Here is a 20,897-nt window from a genome sequence, read left to right as displayed (position 1 = left end):
GTTGAACTTAGCCTGGCAAAGTATCCTTGTCGGTGAGAATATATGGGAGTGCAGGCTCTCACTATTGTTGTCCTAGGACTCCAAGCTGAACTCTTATTTTCATCCTTGATTCACGTGACCGGAGACCACGAATTGGTCCATTTTGCAGCACTTAAAGAACTTTGCACTCTTGGTGTTTGCACCTTAATGTGATTCATCCTTCGCACATTAACTGCTTTCAAGAATAGATAACCGACCTTGGCTACTTCAGTTTTGATACAAGGACAGATAGCCTGGCCAGGCGCTTCCACGACCTCCGCTTATTCTTGCTGCAACACAATTCTCTGCCTTTCCTCTCCATTGGTCCGGTCTTAATAAATTCATGACACCGATGCTCCTATACTATGGCGGCTACACTTGTAGTCTAATCACTACATATAGTCAGCTTCTATGATGACTTGGTCTACTTGCGTTTCAGCATCTGTCTGATTATTGAACGGTTGATTTTCTGCAGCACTTCACAAACGTGCAATGTTCTTTTCGCATATGAAGTTTACTCGATTCTTAATTTCATCATCAGTTTCTGTAAGATCCATGCAGTTTCTCCAGCCAGTTTTCTCAGGGCGTCATGCATGTCTTCTTGTGACATCACCAGCTTCTTCTCTTTGCTTCCTTTTCCTCGCTCGAAGAGAAGACAATCCAGGGATACATTCAATAGGATTTTCTCAACAACTGCTGGTGTCAAACATGGCACAATCTCAGGCCTTCAACATATAGGAAGTGGGGGCGGGATTTCCTGCAGAGGCATGTAACTGCTCCTCTACAGGTCTGTGCGGTCGACACTCAGGCTTTGAAGTCTGAGAAGCCTGGTCTCCAATGTAGGTGTGACCACAGTGGTCTCACAGGAAGGGTTCATGGAGACACCTGCTAGTACTTTGATACAATGGGGGTAATTACGAGTTTGCCGGTAGTACCAGCGGCTGTTAGAATGGATTTCTTAGCTCTGCTCTGGTGAACAGGGAGGCCAGCCTTGTTAGTGAAACAGAGGACACTTCTGGGAAGATAGCCAGACCAATTCATGGTAGCAGAGCAGTGAAGGCTAAGTCTCAGGAGGAGTGAAGGTGATCCAAGGTCTGTGAGCACACAGACACCACACCAAGCATTACCCTTAGAGAGTAGTATACGCAAATATACAATTTATTAGGCCCAAGAATAAACACAATGAATAATAAAATGCACAGTAAAACCACCACTCGAACAACACACTTTGTGAAAATATATACAGTCACTGGTATCCATGCAGTGATGGTCTAAACTCTGCCAATAGGGCAGGCAATCTTTATAGCATAGACCATCTTCAGAGATGGACAACCCTAACTTTATCAGCCCTACGATGAATGGAGCCTTGTGATCAATGTTTGATGTGCACGTAAAAGCGCTCGGTCGTGCGTAAAGTCACTAAGTATAATTTCCTAGGAGCTGGCCAAGCTGGAGACCGGATTCTGAAGGGTAAATACGGGTTCCAAGAGTCAGGGGAGGATCTGCTGCGATGAACAAAGCTATTCACAACTTTAGGGAGGCTTTAGGAAGCAGAGGCTACCCAAGCCAAAGAGTACCACAAGGGATCCTCTGTGCGTAAAACGCAATGGACGAACAAGGGGCAACCAGTAAGTGCTTTCAATACTCTATGCCCTTCGCTCGGTTTGGGTCCAAACTTGGCAGGTCTGGAGGGGGTCGTCTGTGGTTCGAATTTATTTTTTTCCACCCTTGGTTCGGCTTCAAAGTGCAGAGGTGCTGCAGATGCAGGTCCGATTTACAACCAGAGCTGTATCTCATCTCGGTTGAAGAACAAAGAAAACAATGATGCAGCTGGTCTCGTGACAGAAGAAGGAATGTGGGAAAACCGCCTTCAGTGACGGTCACTGTTGCACAGTGACGCAGGGGCACCCAAGTCTCGCGCTCTGACACAACCTTCACCCTCGCGGACTAAAGCAGCTGTGACAACAGCACTCAGTGAAAAGGTGCTTTGCAGTGTAAGATAGGTTTTCCCCAAAGTTTCGAGGCAACATTTTATGTGACAGCGTTCCTGTACAGGTGCCAGGGTTCGAGCTGGACAGTCCACTGGATGGCCCAGGAACACTTCTGAACAAGCTCTTTTGCAGGTTAAGCAGGAGGCATCCAGAGTGATTATTCCCACCACAACAGCGGGCTCAGAGTGCCAACCTTCTTCTGTGCAGTTCCCGGATAGTCCTTGGATCTACTCAGCTCTTCTGGATACTTGGCTGCATCTACCAGTTGATTTAAACAAAGCAAAAAGTTTGAGGGTTGGGGTCCACAAATAGAGGGAAAGTTGCCTTTTCCCCTCACAGCGACTTCCTTGTAAACTTAGTTACTGTTACCGCTGCCCGGTAATGCCGGGATAGTACAGCTGGCGGAGTAACAACAATAGGCCTCCATGGGATGGGAACCACTTAATCACTGGCAATTCTTTTAACAGTGCTGGCGATTCAGTGAATTCACTGCCGGTAGGGGCCTGAACTACAGGTAGGTTGGGCCTGCCGGTAGTTCACTGCCCCTACCAGCAGACTTGGAGTATGCTGGTCCAGAAAGGTGCTGTTACACATTGTTACTGGCACCTTATTTCCGGACAGGCATGCTCTTAATGACACCCCCCTCTGAGCCCTTTCTGCAGGGAGCTGAGACAACGCTGAGTGAGGAACAATGTGCCAAAGAAGGTCCACTCCTGGGCTGGCGGGAGGTGAGACTTCTCTCTGCTGAACACAAACCTATGGCTTGTTAACATGTCGCTGCTTATCAATATTCCAAGTTTGACACACTCCTTGTCTGGCCACTGGGTGAGCCACACATTGAGGCAAGGGAACACTGCAATACCCTATTTGTCTAAGCAACCTACCAAAAGGGTTAAGGTTTTTGTAAATGCTACTGGGATGATCAGAGACCAAGCTTAATGCCTAATTACTGGAAATGCTGGCCCTATGAGAGGTTTCTAAGGTGCTCAGCTCTTCCAGATGGTTCGGAACGCAAACATGGGTGTCCAGATCTACTGGGGCGAACCTATCACAGGTGGAAAAAAGTGAAAGGATCCTCTGGAGTGTTGCCATCTTAAATTTGATATTCTTGACAAAGATGTAGGCTATATATATATATATATAATTTTTTTTTTTTAATTTAGATCCGGAATTCCCCGGAAGGTTTCAGCACTAGAAATGTGATGGAATAACACCATCTTCTGGTCTGGCTTGGAAGCAACAAGCTCTTGACGGTTCCAGTTTCCAGTATCGGTAGGATTTGAGGAAACCTCAATGGTGTATCCACTTTGCATGATATCCGGCACCCAGGGGTCACCAACTCCTTCCACTGTAGCCTTTAAAAACGTTGACCTTTGCCCCCACATCAACTCTGTCTGGGGAAAAGTGGTCCAGTCAGGAACAAGTAGCCCAGAATGATCTGTTTTTCGGCAACTGTAAAATTGACTTTCGCTGAGATTTGAAACACTTTTCCTTCCCTCGTCGCTGATATGGCCGCTTGTTTGCCATCTTATATGATGTCCTGGGACAAGATGGATAATTTCTGTTACTTTTAGAAAAGGTGCAGCTTGCTTGTCTTGCTTGTGTACTTATCTACCTTTTCTAGTTAATCTCCAAATAGGTTGGCTCTAAGTGTAGATGTAAAGCCACTGTGGATTTGTGAGCTGAGTCTGTAAAGCAGTCTGTGGCGTGCACCTGTCGCCTGGCACCTATCAGTGTGCCCATGGACTTTGCACCTGCTCTTAGACCATCATAAGAAAGATCCAGTAGGAATTGGTTCTGTAACTGCATCCTCTCCACCAGTTCCTTACAGTCCTCAGAGGTATGGTTTGCCTTAAGATCCCGAAACCTGAGTGGTGCAAAACATTGCTCCTCATGGCCAGATGGGCACAAATGTAATTCTTCCAAAAAACAGCCTTGACAAGAATGACCCTCTTCTTTGCTCTATCCTGGAACTGTCACACTGTGTGGCGCTGTCCCTTTTGGCAGGGTCTGGTTTACAGAACTGCAATTTATTTAAGACCTGTGATAACCCCACTTCCATGGCTTCAGCATCCAAATATTTTTCTGTGAGCTTTCCCCTTATGTCCTAGATGATATCTGTCCACACAACATTTTGACTGTAGGCCTATTTTTTTCTTTCCACTGCAGCACTATTTTTAATGTGGTGCGTAACATGTCTCTGTGTTTTACTTTTTTACCTCTGCCTTTCTCTTTTTGGGAGACTTGAACTGTGTGGAGAAGGTCTCACAACTGGGGTTTCAGTCTTTCCTCTTTTCTGTATGCTTTCCGTTCTCTGCTACAGGCACAGGATAGGACCTGTTCCCCTGACAACGCTAATTCCTCATAGTGGATTGCCGTGTGCTTTGCCTTTCCGCCACCGTGACCAAATGCTGGCGAACGTAACACAGGGAGGCTTTTAGTGCACAGTCTAGCTTGTTTTAACTTTCTCTCCGACTTTCTTTTGGCGGAACCTGAGTCAACCTGAAATTTGACAAGCACTGCGAACCATCCTCTGGTAGAAGGATCTGTCCGGGTGAGCAGGAAGTGAAAGGACGGAAAGTGCTGTCCAGGGACTGATCTGCCCAGATTCGGGTCAGTTTTAAAGACCTAACAAGGATTGGAAGAAGCTGTTTGAAAGACGGGGGAGGAGGGGCATATTTCTCACCTGTTGAACGCTGGGTCGGAGGAGCGTACATCAAGAGGTGGTGAATTTGGCAGGATGCCAGAATTATTTTCAAGTTGGGGATGAGCGGATAATCATGTTATGAAGTCCCCTCCGGAATCCCTTCTACACCCATTGCATTGCTGGTCCATGGAAACCGCATAGGGGTTCGAAAGGGACAAGGGGGGATGGCAGTAACCCCAATATAATGACAGATGGGTTATTTTCAACCCTGAGGTAATTATACTCCAGGGTTATGGGTGGGTGACATCTTTGACAACTAGAGGTTTGCTTTTGTTCTCTAAAATGTCCCTCAGACCCCCTCATTGGAACATAGCCCTATAGTTGATAGCTACCCAAGTATAATGTGTTTATTACTGGCATTTTATCTACCAGATTACAGTATACTCTTCTACCTCTCAAGTCACACATTGTCCACACAAGCACTGTTCACTGCTTTTTCCTTTTCCCATCCAAAGTTAATTTGACCATTTAGACCTAGCCCACCCTTCTCATGTGGCTCATCCTTGGCCAGAGGCTTTTCCCCATCTGAAGACCACCCATATCTACACAAGGATATTCCGCATACCTCACTAGGAACACAACTTGGACAATAAGTGCCAGTTCATTAATAAACTTCCATTGAAAATAATTGTACAATAAGATCATCAGAAGAGATTTTTCTATTTAAATGTTCATTGGTTTGGTGTTTTTAAACAATACTACACCCACATAGGATACGGTCCACTTTGTGACTGTACAAAGCACTCTCTGATCTTTTGCATTAGATGCCATAGAATTGGGTCTGATATTAACCATAATGCACATTTGGCAGTACATTCTACTACACAGGTAATGCAATTTTGTTATGAAAATCTGTAGTTTCATTTCTAATAGGAGCACGTTGGCACATCTCACTAGTAATGAGAGAATCACTAGGCCAATCTGCTAAACCTATTAGTGGCCCCCTAATGGTTAGACTTGTGTCTCATCACCTAACACCTGTTATTCGCTGAATGATTCAGGTAGATGGGGCACAACTCTAGGAGCGCTTTCTATTTAAGCAGGTTAGTAGTAAGGAACTTTTATTTAGTGAACAACTTACTTAGTCTACAGAAGGATAGGTAAAATGTGGAAAGTCGAACAGTTGAATTGTGGAACCAAATAATTCTAGTAAATACCTGGGACCTGTTTCTCTCCGCCCACCCAAGTTAGCATCCACCCTTTTTCTCCCACACTGTTGAACTTTAACAGATTGGCCAAGGTGAGCTGCCTGACCCTTTAGCAAAGTCTGTTAGGACGCTAAACATTTTGTCCCTCACTGACATCTAGTGGCCTCATTATCACTCCTCACCGGAACTTGCAACATTGTTCAAAGCATGTATACCGACAAAATACTACTTCACCTTGACCTTCCTGAGTACATCTAACATTGAAAGTATCAGAATTGGCTGCAAGATGAAAATCCCACTCAGAACCACAGTTAAACTAAGCTGTGTCTGTGTCCTACCCCTGGTCCACTCCTGTGAACAAGGGCTGGAATCTGGGTGTTCTGTTCCTTTACCTTACTTTCACACCACAAATCAATGCTTTTATCATAACTGTTTCATCAACTTCACTTGCTGTGAGGTCCTTAAACTATTGCAGCATCCCATATGATCCCCAAAATGTCCATGTAGGACTCTGGGAACCTGCAGGATGCTCGGGCTGGGGCTGCTGCTTCCCGGGTAAGCCACAGCCAAAATCGCACCCTTTGTTAAATGTGCCCATTTTTCCTTCCAGCTTTCTCATTTATAGAACCTGTCTGTTCAGGGCTTAGAGGAGTCAGTAGAAAGGGTTTTATTTTCTTGGGCATTGTTTCAACATACCCAGGTTTACCATGACCCTTGCACCCTTAAGCATTTTTCTCAGAAGCACACGCTGAGAGGTTTGGGCAAGTATTAGAAATAAATAAATCCCTGTGATAACCATAACCTAAATGAGGGGGAGGGGAAGGGGGTGACGTTTTTCTCCCTTTTCAGTGAGCTTTGGCAAATTTGGATTTCTGACATGCAACCCCTCCCAAATATTGTTGAGGGCCTAGGTTAAGTATGTATAAGGGCTTTGCCATCTGTATTTTCTTTGGCATGGCTTCAGCATGCCGAGGCTCATCATGAGGTGAGTACATTTCAGTCATCTCCCGTGGGGGGGTCAACACCCCTCTCCAGCTAAATTGCCTTTCGGCACTGCACCCCATAGAATATAGTTAGTCCCACGATAAAATGTGCTCCAATTGCACACATTTTCGTTCTTGTGCCTTACTGAGCATTTTCTCTTCTCATCCCAACGTTGCTCCTGCCTACCACAAGTGCATGTTCTGTCACTCCTCCTTTGCCGCTCTGATGGGCAAAGCGCTTCAACGCCATAACCTATTGCAGGAGGCACTAAACAAATGCAATATAACGTAACATGACAACATGAAGGTTCAAAAGTCTGACCACTGCTGGCCCAAAGAAAGGCTTGGGCCTCTTTATAAGCATGGCGGTCTGGGAACTTCGGTACCGGTAAGCATGCCGGTACCATAGTTCCTGGCCGACATACTGGGTCTAGCCTGGCCGGCAGAGCGGCATCCGCGAGCGCAGCATGCTGGTGGATCAGACATCCCCATTCCCATTGAGCCCTATGGGAATGGGGAGCGAACAAATTACTCATGTTCTTTTGGAAGAATTATTCTTTATCCCCATTCCCATTCAGCCCTATAGGGCTGAATGTGAATGGGGACTGACGGGCACCGGCACCTGGCAATGCAGGAATTACCGGGTCCGGCAATGTCGGAATTACCTGGTAATTACTCATTGACGGGTGACGGGAAAAAATGCAACTCCGGTTTTACCGGCACAGCTACCGCCAGAGTAGTAATGAGGGCCTTTGTGTTTTTAAGCACTGGTGTGCTGGTACAGGGTAATGTCATTGTCAAGAAAACCTTGTCTGAGGAGGATTCTTCCTATCCTTTTGCTGGTGTTGTTTACTACATTAATTGGGTAGAACAAACGGGTAGAATGTGTGCTTCCCTAAAGAAGTAGTCAATGGATGTCATTTGGACACAGAATGAACATTATTGAAAGCCAGCTCACCTCGCGGTTGCTCTCTCTGATCTGTAGGATGATGCTGGTGGGTATGTAGAGGAGTAGACAAATACGTCCTTGTTCAGCTCTGCCCCCTCACCTCTGTCATTTTGGAATGATAGGTTTTAGTCGTATGTAAGACACCACGCATTGTCCCGATGCTGCATCGAGTGTATGAGAGACATTATGCAGTTCGACAACCGTATCGGATGTACCCTTGTACTGAGACAGAAGATGGATGTCAGTATACTGCAATGAACATTGAAGAACTGTAAAGAAAATCTGCAGAGTGATGTCTTGAAGTAAAGACACATGGACACACAAACGATCTATGAATATGCAAAAGAATAAAAGATGTAACTGAAGCAATAAGAGAAACATCTAATCCAGTCTGAAGAACTCCTGAATATCAAAGAAACCAGTTGGGGGGGGGGGGGTGTGTGTGTGTGTGTGTGTGTGTGTGTGTGTGTGTGTGAGAATGCAAGGTAGAGGAGACATATAGAAGCTTGTTGCAATATAACCTAGTATGTAACTATGGCCCGGGAGGGGGGGGGGGGAGATGGACGTCAGACTTGTGTTGAATGTAACTGAGTTACCTCTGAAACAGACCAAGGCTGCAGAGACAGGAGACGCTTGGAAAAAAGCATTGAATGGAGAGGAGCCTCTTTTCTTGCGATCACGGAATAATTGTAAGGCACAAATGGAGTGCAGAGGATAAGCCATGGACATGACACCATATTTCTCTTAGATTAATCTATGAAGAAAATATCCAAGTGTAATAAAAAAAATGCAGAAAGCATACGTGAGCTGGAGTGCTCAAGTCTCCAGAGGCCAAGAGGATAGCACATAGTGCAATTAAATCAAATCGCAGTAAATAAGAGGTCGAAATGGACAAATTTGTGGCGGTTCTTCGTGAAAACAAGGGCCATTCATTGATCTCCGAATGAAGATGAGGGTGTAGCCACACCCCCAAGATCCCTTAGCAAAGAACAGGCTGCAAGGTCAACTACAAAGGAGAAACTTTGGCTCAGGGCCTGACAGATGATGGACTAATTGGAGCAAGTGGGTAGTACTCTTGACATTTGCACCGGGGATTCGTTTTGCTTACGTGCTGCCAAGGAGAGCATGCCAACCAATCCTATGGGTCCATAGCAACCTGCTATACAAAGTTGCAAAGGCCAATCCGCTATTGTATTCTGTATAATCCGTAGTCGGAGGTAGTTCAAGGCATGCTTACTAGGTGAGGGGCAGCCAATGAAGTTATTAATACTTATAGGTACATGTGTTCCCTTAACCAACCCCCTCTCCAATAGGTTTTAAGTTTGCAATATAGGATGGCTGATGCATACTGAGTTATAAAGCCTTTAGGTAATTTTGAATTGTGTGTGTGTGTGTAAACTATTGCTTGTGGTTCACCAGATTGCCCTACTTTATTTTGAACAGACCATAAAGTAGTTCTTTGCCATAATATTTGTGTCTATCCAGTTATTTAACTTTGGAGTCCATTCCATTCTGCACATGATGCTATTGCACAGGTATCTAGTGTGTGTCGGGAGTTCATCCTGTAAAAAGTCTGCTTAGGACTGTAATGGTCTTTCTAGCTTCTCCCAACGCATACTTCCATACACGTCCAACTCCTGGTGCAGACACTGTCAGCTGGCTTGGCAAACATAGTGCTCCTTTTTCATATGAGGATTGTGGGTCCTGAGCCTGCCCACTGAAGTCAAAACATTTCTTAGGGTGCTTGTGGTCTTTTGCAGAAGGGATATGAATACACATTTTGGGCTGTAATTCCCCTCTTGAGTGGGGACCAAGCCCAATTTTCATATTGTCTTTGCCCTTTCTGTAATGGCGAGGCAGGCTGAAGGACTAGACTTGGAACTTTTGCCAATGTATATTTACTGTTTGCGGTAAACTACACAGTTAAAGAGAACTAAAATTAAAAATGCACAGTGGGCGTCTAAAAAAAAAAAACCCCATAAAATACGTCCCCAATCCGCAGAGTTTAAAGGCCAGAGCAAGAGGTGAGGGGGGGCCCAAGAGGAACCGTGCTAGGTGATGGCAGGCGGGCAGCACCATGGAGAAACTGAATTAAATAAAGTTGTTTTAGGAAAAGTGAAAAAGTGCATAGTGCCTGCAGCCATTGAGGCTGCACAGGGGTCCACAAGGACTAACGTCATATGTGTGTGAGCTGTCGCAGCCAAGATGGAGATGAGATGGAATGACTAACTCTAATGGCCCCAACCGGTCACAGGATAATTCACAGAACCGAAGAAAAATTAGGCAGATCAGGCCAGAGGCGCAAATCGAGATATGACATGTGTTGTGAAGGAGCTCGCCTGAATGTTGGTCCAGCTGCTCTGAGCTCTGCCCTTCAATGACCAGCATCAGGAAATACCCACTTGGTGAATTGCCGTGTAGGCACAGCTTTCCAGAGTTATATGGACTGCTTAACTGAAAAACAGAAGCCAGACCAGAGCTAATCAACTACCCTCAATTCGTAAGGGCTGAACAATACTGATTAGCTAGCATTAGCTTATTGAGCAGGCCAACATCACAAGGAGGCTAGAGCTCACTCGACTAAATTAGTAATTAACTAGCCAACATCCATGTTGGAAACACTGGTGACGTGCCAGCTAAATATACTAGCTGGTCGGCAAAGTAGCAGTAATTGCATTGAAAACGTGAGTGCACACCACAATGCCCTGCTAAGTGCCTAACTGCCGTGGTGCTGTTGGGAAGGACGACTGACCAACTTAAATATAAGTAGTTCTTAATGTAAACTATCTAGACACAGCCATCTGACCCAAGATCGAAAGGGTCCAGGCAACAATGCATGTACAATAACGGGCTGGCGTCTAATAACAAGCTCCACCTAACGGTGCGAAAATTAACTAATTTGAGAGAAACTTGCATAAATTGCAGTCCATGTGCAAATCGGCAGCTCAGCCTCTTCGAGTGTCCGTAGTGAAATGAATACAGGTGATGCGCAACACACACATGAAAGCCTGAATGGGCAGAAATAGCCCAACAGCATGACATTCTGTGCGTCTCTCTTACCAAACTGCCATAGCACGTAAAGCTGTAGAGATGGAAGAAGGTCTATGCTAGAAAGAAAGGAGGAGGGCCGGGCTGCGAAACTGGGCTGCAAGGCCGGTCACGTGACAACTGGCGAAGCAAGAGGCCAGTCAGCAACTGCCTGTGTGAAATTAAATAAATCAAACCTAATAATCTAGAACTAATTCAAACTGGATAATGCAAAACTAAGCAATATTTCCTAATAAAAAAGGGGGGGTTGGGTTTGTACATGAGTGAGAAGGGGAAAATTTGAAATCAAGGACACGTACCACAAAGGGGGCATATAGTGAGGCCACAAGACTGGAAAAACTAGCATTGAAATCCCATGATTCCAATGTGTTAAGGCCTTTGTGGAGTGTCCCTAAATTAAAAATCCACATTTGTTCTTTTTAGGCCAATTTATTAGCTGTTTGCAGTGGCCCACTGGCAAAGATTTTTTCAATGCAAAACCATGTTAGTATATCTATATCATGGCCCATCTCAACAAAAAGACACCAGTGGAGCAGTAAGTGTGCGCGTCCTTATCTTGGAACGATGTTTGTTAATGCGCACATGGACCTCTCTTGAGGAGTTGTCCACATAGAGCAATTGACACGGGCATTGGATAGCATACACTACCTTCCTCCTTTTACAAGTAGTAAACGTGCGCAAATTCCAACACCTTCCATCATTAGTAAACTGTCATTTATTTATATTTTTTTTTTTTTGAGAATTTACACACAGTGCATGTAGTGCACGGATAATGACCTTTGACTGGGTTGAGGTTGATCTCTAACCAAATTAAGTCATAAAAGTAATCTATTGGCTCATGTAAGTTTCTGTCCCAAACTTTTTTGCTTTTTTTGAAAGTAAAAAGTTTTTTTTTTTGTAACTTGAAATCGGTAGCGTTCAGGATCCTCCAGTTCTTCAAGATGATTCCTTTAATGGTCTCACTGTATTGACAAAAAGTGGAAACGCACACTATTTGTTCTTTATCTATATTTTTTGGTTTCGCAATGAGCAGGGCATTCTGATTAGTATACCACACTCTTTTACTCTCGAGTGTTTAATCAACTTCTTAGGATACCCGCGAAGTAAGAGCCTAGCTTGTAAGATGTCTACATGTTTATTGAAATGGGTAATACTAGAACAATTACGGAGTAGCGTAAAAACATGCCGTATGGAAGGTTCCGTAACAGGCTTTTTGGATGTTGGCTCTCAAATTGCAAAGTGGTATTTCTTTCTGTGGGTTTTCTGTACAACTCTGTAAAAACCCACCTTCATCAAAGATGGATAGATCAAGGAAAGATATCAGGGGGGTGGAAACTTCAGAAGTGATTTTTATGTTAAGGTCCACCTGATGAAGCCAAGCAATAAATCTTGCCAATATATTGGAATCGCCTTCCCAGAGCAGGAGGATATCGTTTATGTACCGACGAAACAACTTGATATGTTTGACAAAGGGATTAGTATCATTCAGCACGTTGTTTTCTTCAAACAGAGACATGAAGATAATCGCCAGATTGGGGGCAAAAGTACAGCCCATCGCCGTTCCTTTAGTTTGTAGGAAAACAAATATCCTTAAACTTAAAGAAACAGTTGGCCAAAAAATTTGGTGCAGTTGGTCAGAAATTCAGTCGGAACAGCGTGAGGTAGAGGGCGTCAGTCTAACATAACACGCAAACTTGAAATGGCTTATAAAGGGCCTCTATATATTTACTTTGTGGCGTCAAAAGAGCAACCTCCCACAAGATTAATCACATCCCTAGAGTGTAAGAGGAATGTGGAGGTGGCCATTGCTAGCGGTTTGATGAAAACATCTATGTATTTAGACAAGGGTTCTAAAATAGAACTGCAACCAGAAACAATTGGGCGGGCCGGTGGTCTCAAAATCCTTGTGAATTTTAGGAATTATCTAGTCGAGTGAGCTCTAGCCTCCTTTTGATGTAGGCCAATGCTAACTGATCGTTATTGTTCAGCCCTTATGAATTAAGGGTAGTTGATTTAGCTCTGGTCTGGCTTCTGTTTTTCAGTTAACCAGTCCATATAACTCTGGAAAGTCGTGCCTATACCACAATTCACCAAGTGGGTATTTCCTGACGCTTGTCCTTGAAGGGCAGAGCTCAGAGCAGCTGGACCAACATTCAGGTGAGCTCCTTCACAACACATGGCGTATCTCTGTTTGCACCCCTGGCCCGATCTGCCTAATTATTTTTACTTAGGTTTGGTGAATTATCCTGGGACCGGTTAGGGCAATTGACAGTAGTCATTCCATCTTATCTCCCTCTTGGCTGCAACAGCTCACACACATGAGGTTAGTCCTTGTGGACCCCTGTGCAGCCTCAATGGCTGCAGGCACTACATGCACTTTTTCACTTTTCTTAAAACTAATTTTTTATTTAATTCAGTTTCTCCACTGTGCTGCCCGCCTGCCATTACCTAGCACAGGTCCTCTAGGGCCTCACTCATCCCTTGCTCTGGCCTTTAAACTCTGTGGATTGGGACGTCTTTTACGGGTTTATTAGACGCCCCCTGTGCATTTTTTAATTTTAAGTTCTCTTTAACTGTATAGGTCGCATGTGGTGTAGACATTCCTGGTGTTAGGGTTTGGGGCAGGGCATTGCCGCAGATTTATGCAGTTATGCGCTTGTCTTGCAGTTCTGTTACCTCTTTCTCCGTTGTCTAATCTACATCCTACGTCGAAACTGGTTGAGTTAATCACAAAGGCATGCGATCTTCATATTTTTTTCTCTTAGATCCACCTTTGCGATCAGTTCTATTGCTATCTTTATAAAAACACAAAAATAATCAGATTGGTTGTGGGGAGAATTTGTATATCCCGCTTGCCACTGTTAATGAATTTTGGTATGTTTTAGTATCTGTTGCATGTTTGAATGACACTGAGTATGACACTGACTGTTGAGTATGGTTTGAATGTTGTGCTATGTATGCTTATTACTTTTTTTTAGCCATTTTTATGTACATCCTTGCTGTCCTGTTATACAATAATGAAGTGTGTAATAGCATGTGAGTAACAGACTTGTACCATGTCAAATAAACTTTGATACACCAGTAAATAAATTCGCCCTCTGGACAATTTTTTTCAGATTTGTGTATTACAAAAATACTCTGGTCCAGAGTTTTTCTGCTCCTTTCATTAACTACGTATTCCGGATTAGTCCGGCCTCATCAGTGAGGTGGAGCTGTGCCTCCCTAAGAATAGTGGGAAAGGGGTCCATGTCTGGATTCCCCTGGTAACTTACAGTGAAACCCAAAGTTACTCGATATGCAAAACAGGGTAGTCCAACAGTGAAAACATGGGAGTGGGTGAGGGCGGGAATCCTGAGGGGTTCAGTCCATGCATCCCAGTCTTCCATAACCTAGACTTTAGTCCAGGCCTTTGGCCTGCCGAATTCAGTAGATGGCCGCTGTTAGGCAGAATCCTATGCAGTGCCCTTAGGGACCACTATACACAATTAAGACCACAGGTGGCAATACAAGTTTTACCTTTGGTACAAGCCTGTACTACTGTGTTAGTGGTAGCAGTAGCGGAGCAGCCAGGCTTAATTCAAGAGTATATGAGCAGTAGCAGAGATTACACAAAGGGGCCACAATTACTGTGACTCAAGTAAACACTTACTCAAGGTTTCAGGTAAAAAATATAAGTACATTTATTTTTAAACCATCTGTTATAAACGCACCACTTCTATTAATTCAAAACCACACGTAAAGTACACTACAACCAACCAGTTCACTCTAACTCTCAAGGTAAGTAACCTATGTTTTGACTGACCGGTGTTGTGAAACAAAAGACATTACTGGGAACACACTTACGATCACTTTTTGACAGAATGACAGTTCGGTCTTACTAAAACGCGTATCCGTGGCAAGAAATGTTACCAGGTCAAAAACATACTTAGCACCTGAGTTAACCAGAGAGAGTTGGGGGCAAAAATCATAGGCAATACTTTTGTCAAGGCAGAGTGAATCGGAGAACACTATTTGACGGAATTCAAGAGTCAATAGGCCGGGGCCAGTGTCAGTGGAACCAGGTTCCTGTTGTCGAGGATCACACAGTCGGACAGTTCAAGATTCAACATTGCCAGGAGTACTTAGATATTGTCAACAGAGGAAGCAAAAGTTATAAGAAGGAGGGAAAACGAGGGCAAGCCTTGGAGGTGAAGAAAAGGGATTCACCCTAATTCCTCAAGCAGAACACAGTACCTTATTCAATGAAGAAGCTGGTGCCATAGCAGTTGTTCCTGTCGGTTTCCTGCAGACCCACGGTTCCTGGAACTTCAGTGCGAAGGAGGACGTCTGGAGGGGTCTGCACCACACAGGGATGAAGCCGGCAGCAGCGACGGTGAATAAAAGGTGCGCTCCTTAAAAACGGGAGAGGCTCTTCAGATGGCTATCCGGACCACTATAGCAGTGTGCAGCGATTTCGACCAAGAAGAGGATCCTCTGGCTGTGGAAGATGAGCTGGTTATCCCCACCAGGCTCAAGGGAAGAAGACTCCGGACTGGATCTTCTCTGGTCGTCGAAGGGTAGATGGCTTGGGACTGCAGTAGGGATTCCCTGGGACAGGGTAGTTGCAGCAGCCGTCTTCTCCGCTTCTCTTTGGTTCCTTGTAGTTCCAGTGGCGACTCTCTGACTTCTAGCCCAAGAGACCTGCCTTTTATGCAAAAATCCCCCATTCACACAGCCTGGCTGTCAATCACGCAGCAGGGGGGGTTGTCCAGCCCGGACAACCACCTCAGCCAATCATGGCAAAGTGCGACTTGGATTTCCTAGGATACCCTGTGCAGAGGGTGACTACACCCCTCCCTCACATTCAGCCCACCTAGACACCCAGGCGCCTGGAGGAGGACTTCTTGGCAGAAGCCCACCAATAGACCGTGAACAAAGGAGGATAGCAGGGTGCAGGCGGCACACACAGAAATGTGCTGCCGTAAAAGGTACGTTGGGGGTGGGAAGGGAAAAGCAGGCTGGGGAAGCGGCACAGTGATCTATATCATCGCTGCGCTGTAACTGGCGTCGGCATTTCGATCGTCGCAGTTATGGGTGGCGCAGTTATCACACTGGACCAGTTGATGTGCAGTGACATGCATACTGTACACCTGATTTTTCTATCCTGTTTTCCAAGCCCCTTAAATGTGTGCTGACTAAACTGTTTTACAGGTGCCCAAAAAAGAATATGCACTGACATTGAATTGTCCATAGACCTATTGTGACACCAAGTGTGGCAAGCAAAGGGATATTTTATCCGCACAAAACTCCATTTTGCAGGACGAAGCCTCACTAACTGGGATCCACAACCACAATTGTCCACATTGTTTTTTTTTTTTTATTTGATTTTATTTTAAACCCATCATCACTATAACCTGCATCAAACACCTGGTTTGTATGTAGAATAAAGTGGGAGGAGCACACCTGTACTGTGCTGTGCTGTTGCGGTATCAGGTGATATCCCAATATATATATATGGTCACCGTACATAATATCGCCGGGAAAAGGTTGTGGCGATATTATATGGGTGACCATATATATGGGGATAGGGGCAGCAAAAAAAAAAAATAATACAATTAAAAAAAAGGGTTGCGGGGGTGTCCCCCGCATGTTCCATGCAATAATGTCCCCACAAAAAACGGCAATTTTTCGGCACATTTTTGCACGCCGATATTTTTGAGGGGACATTATTACATGGAACCGCTATTACTGCACCATTTGCTTTTTAAATGAAGCTGCTGTGGTTTTTGCAGAGGGAACGCAAGGATTTTGATTTCCAGGCGGCATGCCGAGTTTTCAGTTTGTGAATGACTGCCAAATCCGACTTATTCTTATATTTTTTTTTTTTTATTCCCCCCGCCGCAGCGCCTTGCAGACTGGGTGGCCATCCAGAGCGTTTCTGCCTGGCCGGAGAAACGGGATGAAATCAAGAGGATGATGCAAGTTGCGGCAAAGGAGGTGGAGCGCTTGGGAGGCAGTTGCGAGCTTGTGGACATTGGTAAACAGAAGGTAAGCGGACATCTGCGTCATTTTTGGACGTGGCATGCGCCTCCTTACTTTGCAGTTTGTTCAGATACTTGTGATGTTTGACTTAGAAGCCATTAATCCTGCCTTTTTTACGAGCAAGTGAGTGCTTATTATTTACGGCCAGTTTCTCCGGTTGCACTTCCTCCTGCCTCATTTGGTAAGGGGGCTCAGGGGTCCAGCCACTTGTTTCAGGGGGCACCTTGTTCTCGTGACGCCACATACAACAATTTGTATGTTCATGAATCCCGCACTTTAAAAAAAATGTAATTGGGAGTTCAATGTGACAACACCGTCATTACGTTTGTATGCAATGGAGGTTTATTTGTATCATTTAAAAATGTCCCCATGACACGTGTCCTCGCTGTGAAAACTAAGCCAGATGTGCACCCTAGCGCCTGATCCGTGACGATCTTGCTGAAATTTTGCACAGCCTTTCTGAATGCCAGATTGTGTTGTGCTGCTGCGGTTACCACTGCATAGTGTATAATCCTGAAACCTTTTTCGGTGCTTTAGAAAGGCAGTGTTGTGTGACCATGTCACATGCTGACTTCCAAGAACAACTCCAGGTTTAGCATTACAGTCGTTTTGGAAACTGGCAAACAATTCATTTAAAAAACGTAGCAAATTGACCCTTATTTTTGTTTGATTTTTAGCTTCCTGATGGCTCTGAGATTGCGCTCCCGCCAATTCTCTTGGGCCGGCTGGGCTCAGACCCTGGCAAAAAAACAGTGTGTGTTTATGGACATCTTGATGTCCAGCCTGCAGCCTTGGAGGACGGTTGGGACAGCGAGCCTTTTGTCCTGGAAGAAAGAGAGGGTAAGAACCGTGTGTAAAGTGTCTTGAATTGTCCTGTTACATGTATCAGTACGTTTAGAAATGCTTAGGATGATAGAGGACACTGACTTCACGTGCAGTCATTCAAACCTCTGGCCCCGTTCTCAGATACCCATCCAGATGTGTATCTTATTTCCCTTATCTTCACTTGGTTTGCCAACCCAAACGTATGCATCAGGATAAAAGGTTATCTTGCATAACAGCCATTTCCCATGAGTGATTCCCAATGTGGTAGTTTCAGTGTTTTTAAATCCTCAGCTGATGGCGGGTGTCCGGTGACCTGATAATGGGGAAGGCAGGGCCACAAAAGGAGGTCAGCTGATGCAAACCCGATTTATTTCCCCCCCAAATTAGTAATGACCATTTCATGGTTATGTATTTCATGTTTCATGGCGTTCAACCAAAAGGCATACAATAACAGTTGAGCTCCGGCTACTCCACCCTCCCTCAGAAATGTGGCTAGATACAGGCTACCATCAAAACGTTGTGAATATGGTCAGCCACTAATTTAACGGCTAAAACCACATTTATTAACAACTAATATCAAAATGCACACATTTCACACAATCCATACAATGTCACAATCACCACTCAGGGTGGCCGTTTTGCGAGACCTATTATGACATGTACAGCATAGTAAAACTACCCTAGTTAGTCACGGTGTCAACAAATTGCACTATACAGGTTGACACCTAGTGTTTCTAGCTCGAGGGTGAACTTTCTCTTGCTCGGTTCACACTATAATCTTCCCCTCCAAGCTTCCTTCAGGACACAAAGCCCAACGTGATGAAAAACACTTATATTCCCCAGTTATGGAGAACTTTTCTGGACAAACCCTTGCATTTCTTCTTCGTGTTTTGGGCCACTTGTTTGCACACGCATCAATATTAAGTGCGTAATTAGTTTATCCTCTTGCTGTTTTTGATGTGCCGCTCTAATTTCAGACTGAAATTGATAATCTTCATGACATTTTAATTTACAAAAAAACAAATCTCGAACACGCGAAAACTCGGCGTACTCTGAAGTCCTCCAATTACCTCCTATTTAGGAGGGTATCCAGCGGAGGAACACGTTGGCTTACCTGTTTATGGTGAAATAGCGGAACATCAAAAACAGCAAGAGGATAAACAAATTACGCATTTAATATTGATGTGTGTGCAAACAAGAGGCCCAAGATGCAAAGAAATGCAAGTGTTTGTCCAGAGAAGTCCTCCATAACTGGGGAATTTAAGTGTTTTTCAACGCGTTGGGCTTTGTGTCATGAAAAAAGCTTGGCGGGGATGATTATAGTGTCAATCGGAGGGGATGATTATAGTGTCAACTGAAGCAAGAGAAAGTTCACCCTGTAGCTAGAAACACTAGTGTGCTGACCTGTATAGTGCAATGTTTTGACACCGTCACTAACTACATTTACAGAGGGTATTTTTACTATGCTGTACATATACATATCATTATACTAGGTATGTAGAGAAGTCCTGGTTACCTTGCAATTTTGAATATATCTGTCTGGCCCTTCTCACAGGCGTTTCACTGTGGTTGTTAAAAGTGTGTTTTTATTGGAACATAATATAGAGACATTTGTCTGGAGAAGGTGGTCAGCTGACGCATGTTTCAACCCCAGAGGGTCTTTATGATGGCAGGAAGGAATAGTAGAAGGGACTATTCCCAAAGGCCATAAAGGCCAATGGCAGGATTGATTTCCAGTTTCAAAAGGTCATATTGACTGTTGCCTGTATCTAGTCGTTCTCCATCTGGTACTGGTCATTATAATAGGTCTTGCAAAACGGCCACCCTGAGTGGTGGTTGTGACATTGTATTGATTGTTATGTCTTGCACATGTCTGTCTGTGTGTATTTTGGTACTAGTTGTTTTGGTTTGAGCCTTTTAATTAGTTACTGACCATGTGTACGGGTGAATAACAATGTTTTGCTTGTAGCCTGTATCTAGCCACATTTTTGTGGAAGGGCATGGTAGCCTGAGCTAAACCGTTGTTGTATGCTATTTGTGGTCCCTCATGAGTCGGACCCCCCCATTAACAAAAAAAGAGGGCTCTACCCAATAATTTTTATGACTTTCAACCAAAAGGCACACGTTTTGATTTAACCTATTGACCTGGTTTCATTTTGCTAAAATTGTGACATTTGTATCTTAACAAGTGTTATAGAGTAGCCCTTTGGCATAGAATTTTTCAAGACACATGTGTTTCTTTTGAAACTTTGAAGAAGTGAACAAGGGTCAAAGAGTTCCAACACAAAGCTTTCTCTCAAGTTTTTTTTTTTTTTTTTTTTTTTTTTTTGCCTTTTCTCCTACGGGGGAATACATTGGATTAAACCTCTCCCCCCAAGGACAAACAAAATGTATTCTGGCATTGTTTCCAGAATGCTTGTGTCTACAATCCTTTTAATAATCTTTTCTCGCTCCTCTTCCTTGGATAGTTTCAGTGCGGCCTAGTGCCACAAGAGTTTAGAGTTCTTGATCACAAGAAAAGCAGTCTGCAAGTAAAAATGTATATATGTGAACTTGTCAGATCCCAAACCAAAAAAGGTTCCTTACAATTATCCGTGAGTCTCATTCCGAGGTCGGCGGTAACCTGCCCGTGCCACCAGGGGTTGCTGCTGACCCAAAAAAAAAAAACGAATCCACCACCTAACTTCCCGGTGCCACTGCGACATTACAAGTCTGGCAAATTCAGTAACTCCCCATTCCTGTGGAGTCCCGTAGAGCTCCAGGGGAGTGGGGAGACGGAAGCACTGGCACCGTTGCTAACAATGCCGGTGCTTCTGTGAAAGTCTGGCTGTAGCGTGCTACGGTCCCTGCAGACAGACTCAGTATGGCGGTATGGAAACAAGGGTGCTGGTAACCTTACCAGCACCGGACCTCCACACTCGGAATGACGCCTCCAGGTTACTTATCCTCTTAAAGGGGAAAACCTTCTCTGGTCATTCTTGCGTGGGCTGGGTATGATTAGGGAGATCTCTTGGACTCCGTAGTCTGGAATGACGATTGCTTGCTTATGATGGATGTAAGTTGCTGGGTCTGGGTGGCTTTCACACGTCTGGCTTAATCGAGCCGGAGGCCATCACTGGTTTATTCCTAGGCCTTTGGCAACCAGCCTCTGAGTATGAACTCTCCGCCACCCCACTCTAACTTGTTTCACCTCAGCATCCTTCCACA

General features: G+C 44.5%; 1 protein-coding gene across 1 annotated transcript in view; it reads left to right on the top strand.

Moving 5' to 3' along the window:
• The window catches only part of LOC138497348 (cytosolic non-specific dipeptidase-like), a 204,307-nt gene that overhangs the window by 4,951 nt on the left and 178,459 nt on the right, over window positions 1-20,897 (top strand). Inside the window, exons 2-3 of the mRNA XM_069620748.1 lie at window positions 16,728-16,871; window positions 17,543-17,705. Of these exons, the coding sequence (XP_069476849.1) occupies window positions 16,728-16,871; window positions 17,543-17,705 (307 nt within the window). The remainder of the gene's footprint in view (window positions 1-16,727; window positions 16,872-17,542; window positions 17,706-20,897) is intronic.

This window comes from Ambystoma mexicanum, chromosome 5q (assembly GCF_040938575.1).
Source record: "Ambystoma mexicanum isolate Mex_15411 chromosome 5q, UKY_AmexF1_1, whole genome shotgun sequence".
Classification (NCBI taxonomy): domain Eukaryota; kingdom Metazoa; phylum Chordata; class Amphibia; order Caudata; family Ambystomatidae; genus Ambystoma; species Ambystoma mexicanum.
Note: the sequence above shows the minus strand (reverse complement) of the source record. Positions and strands in the feature narration are given on the sequence as shown.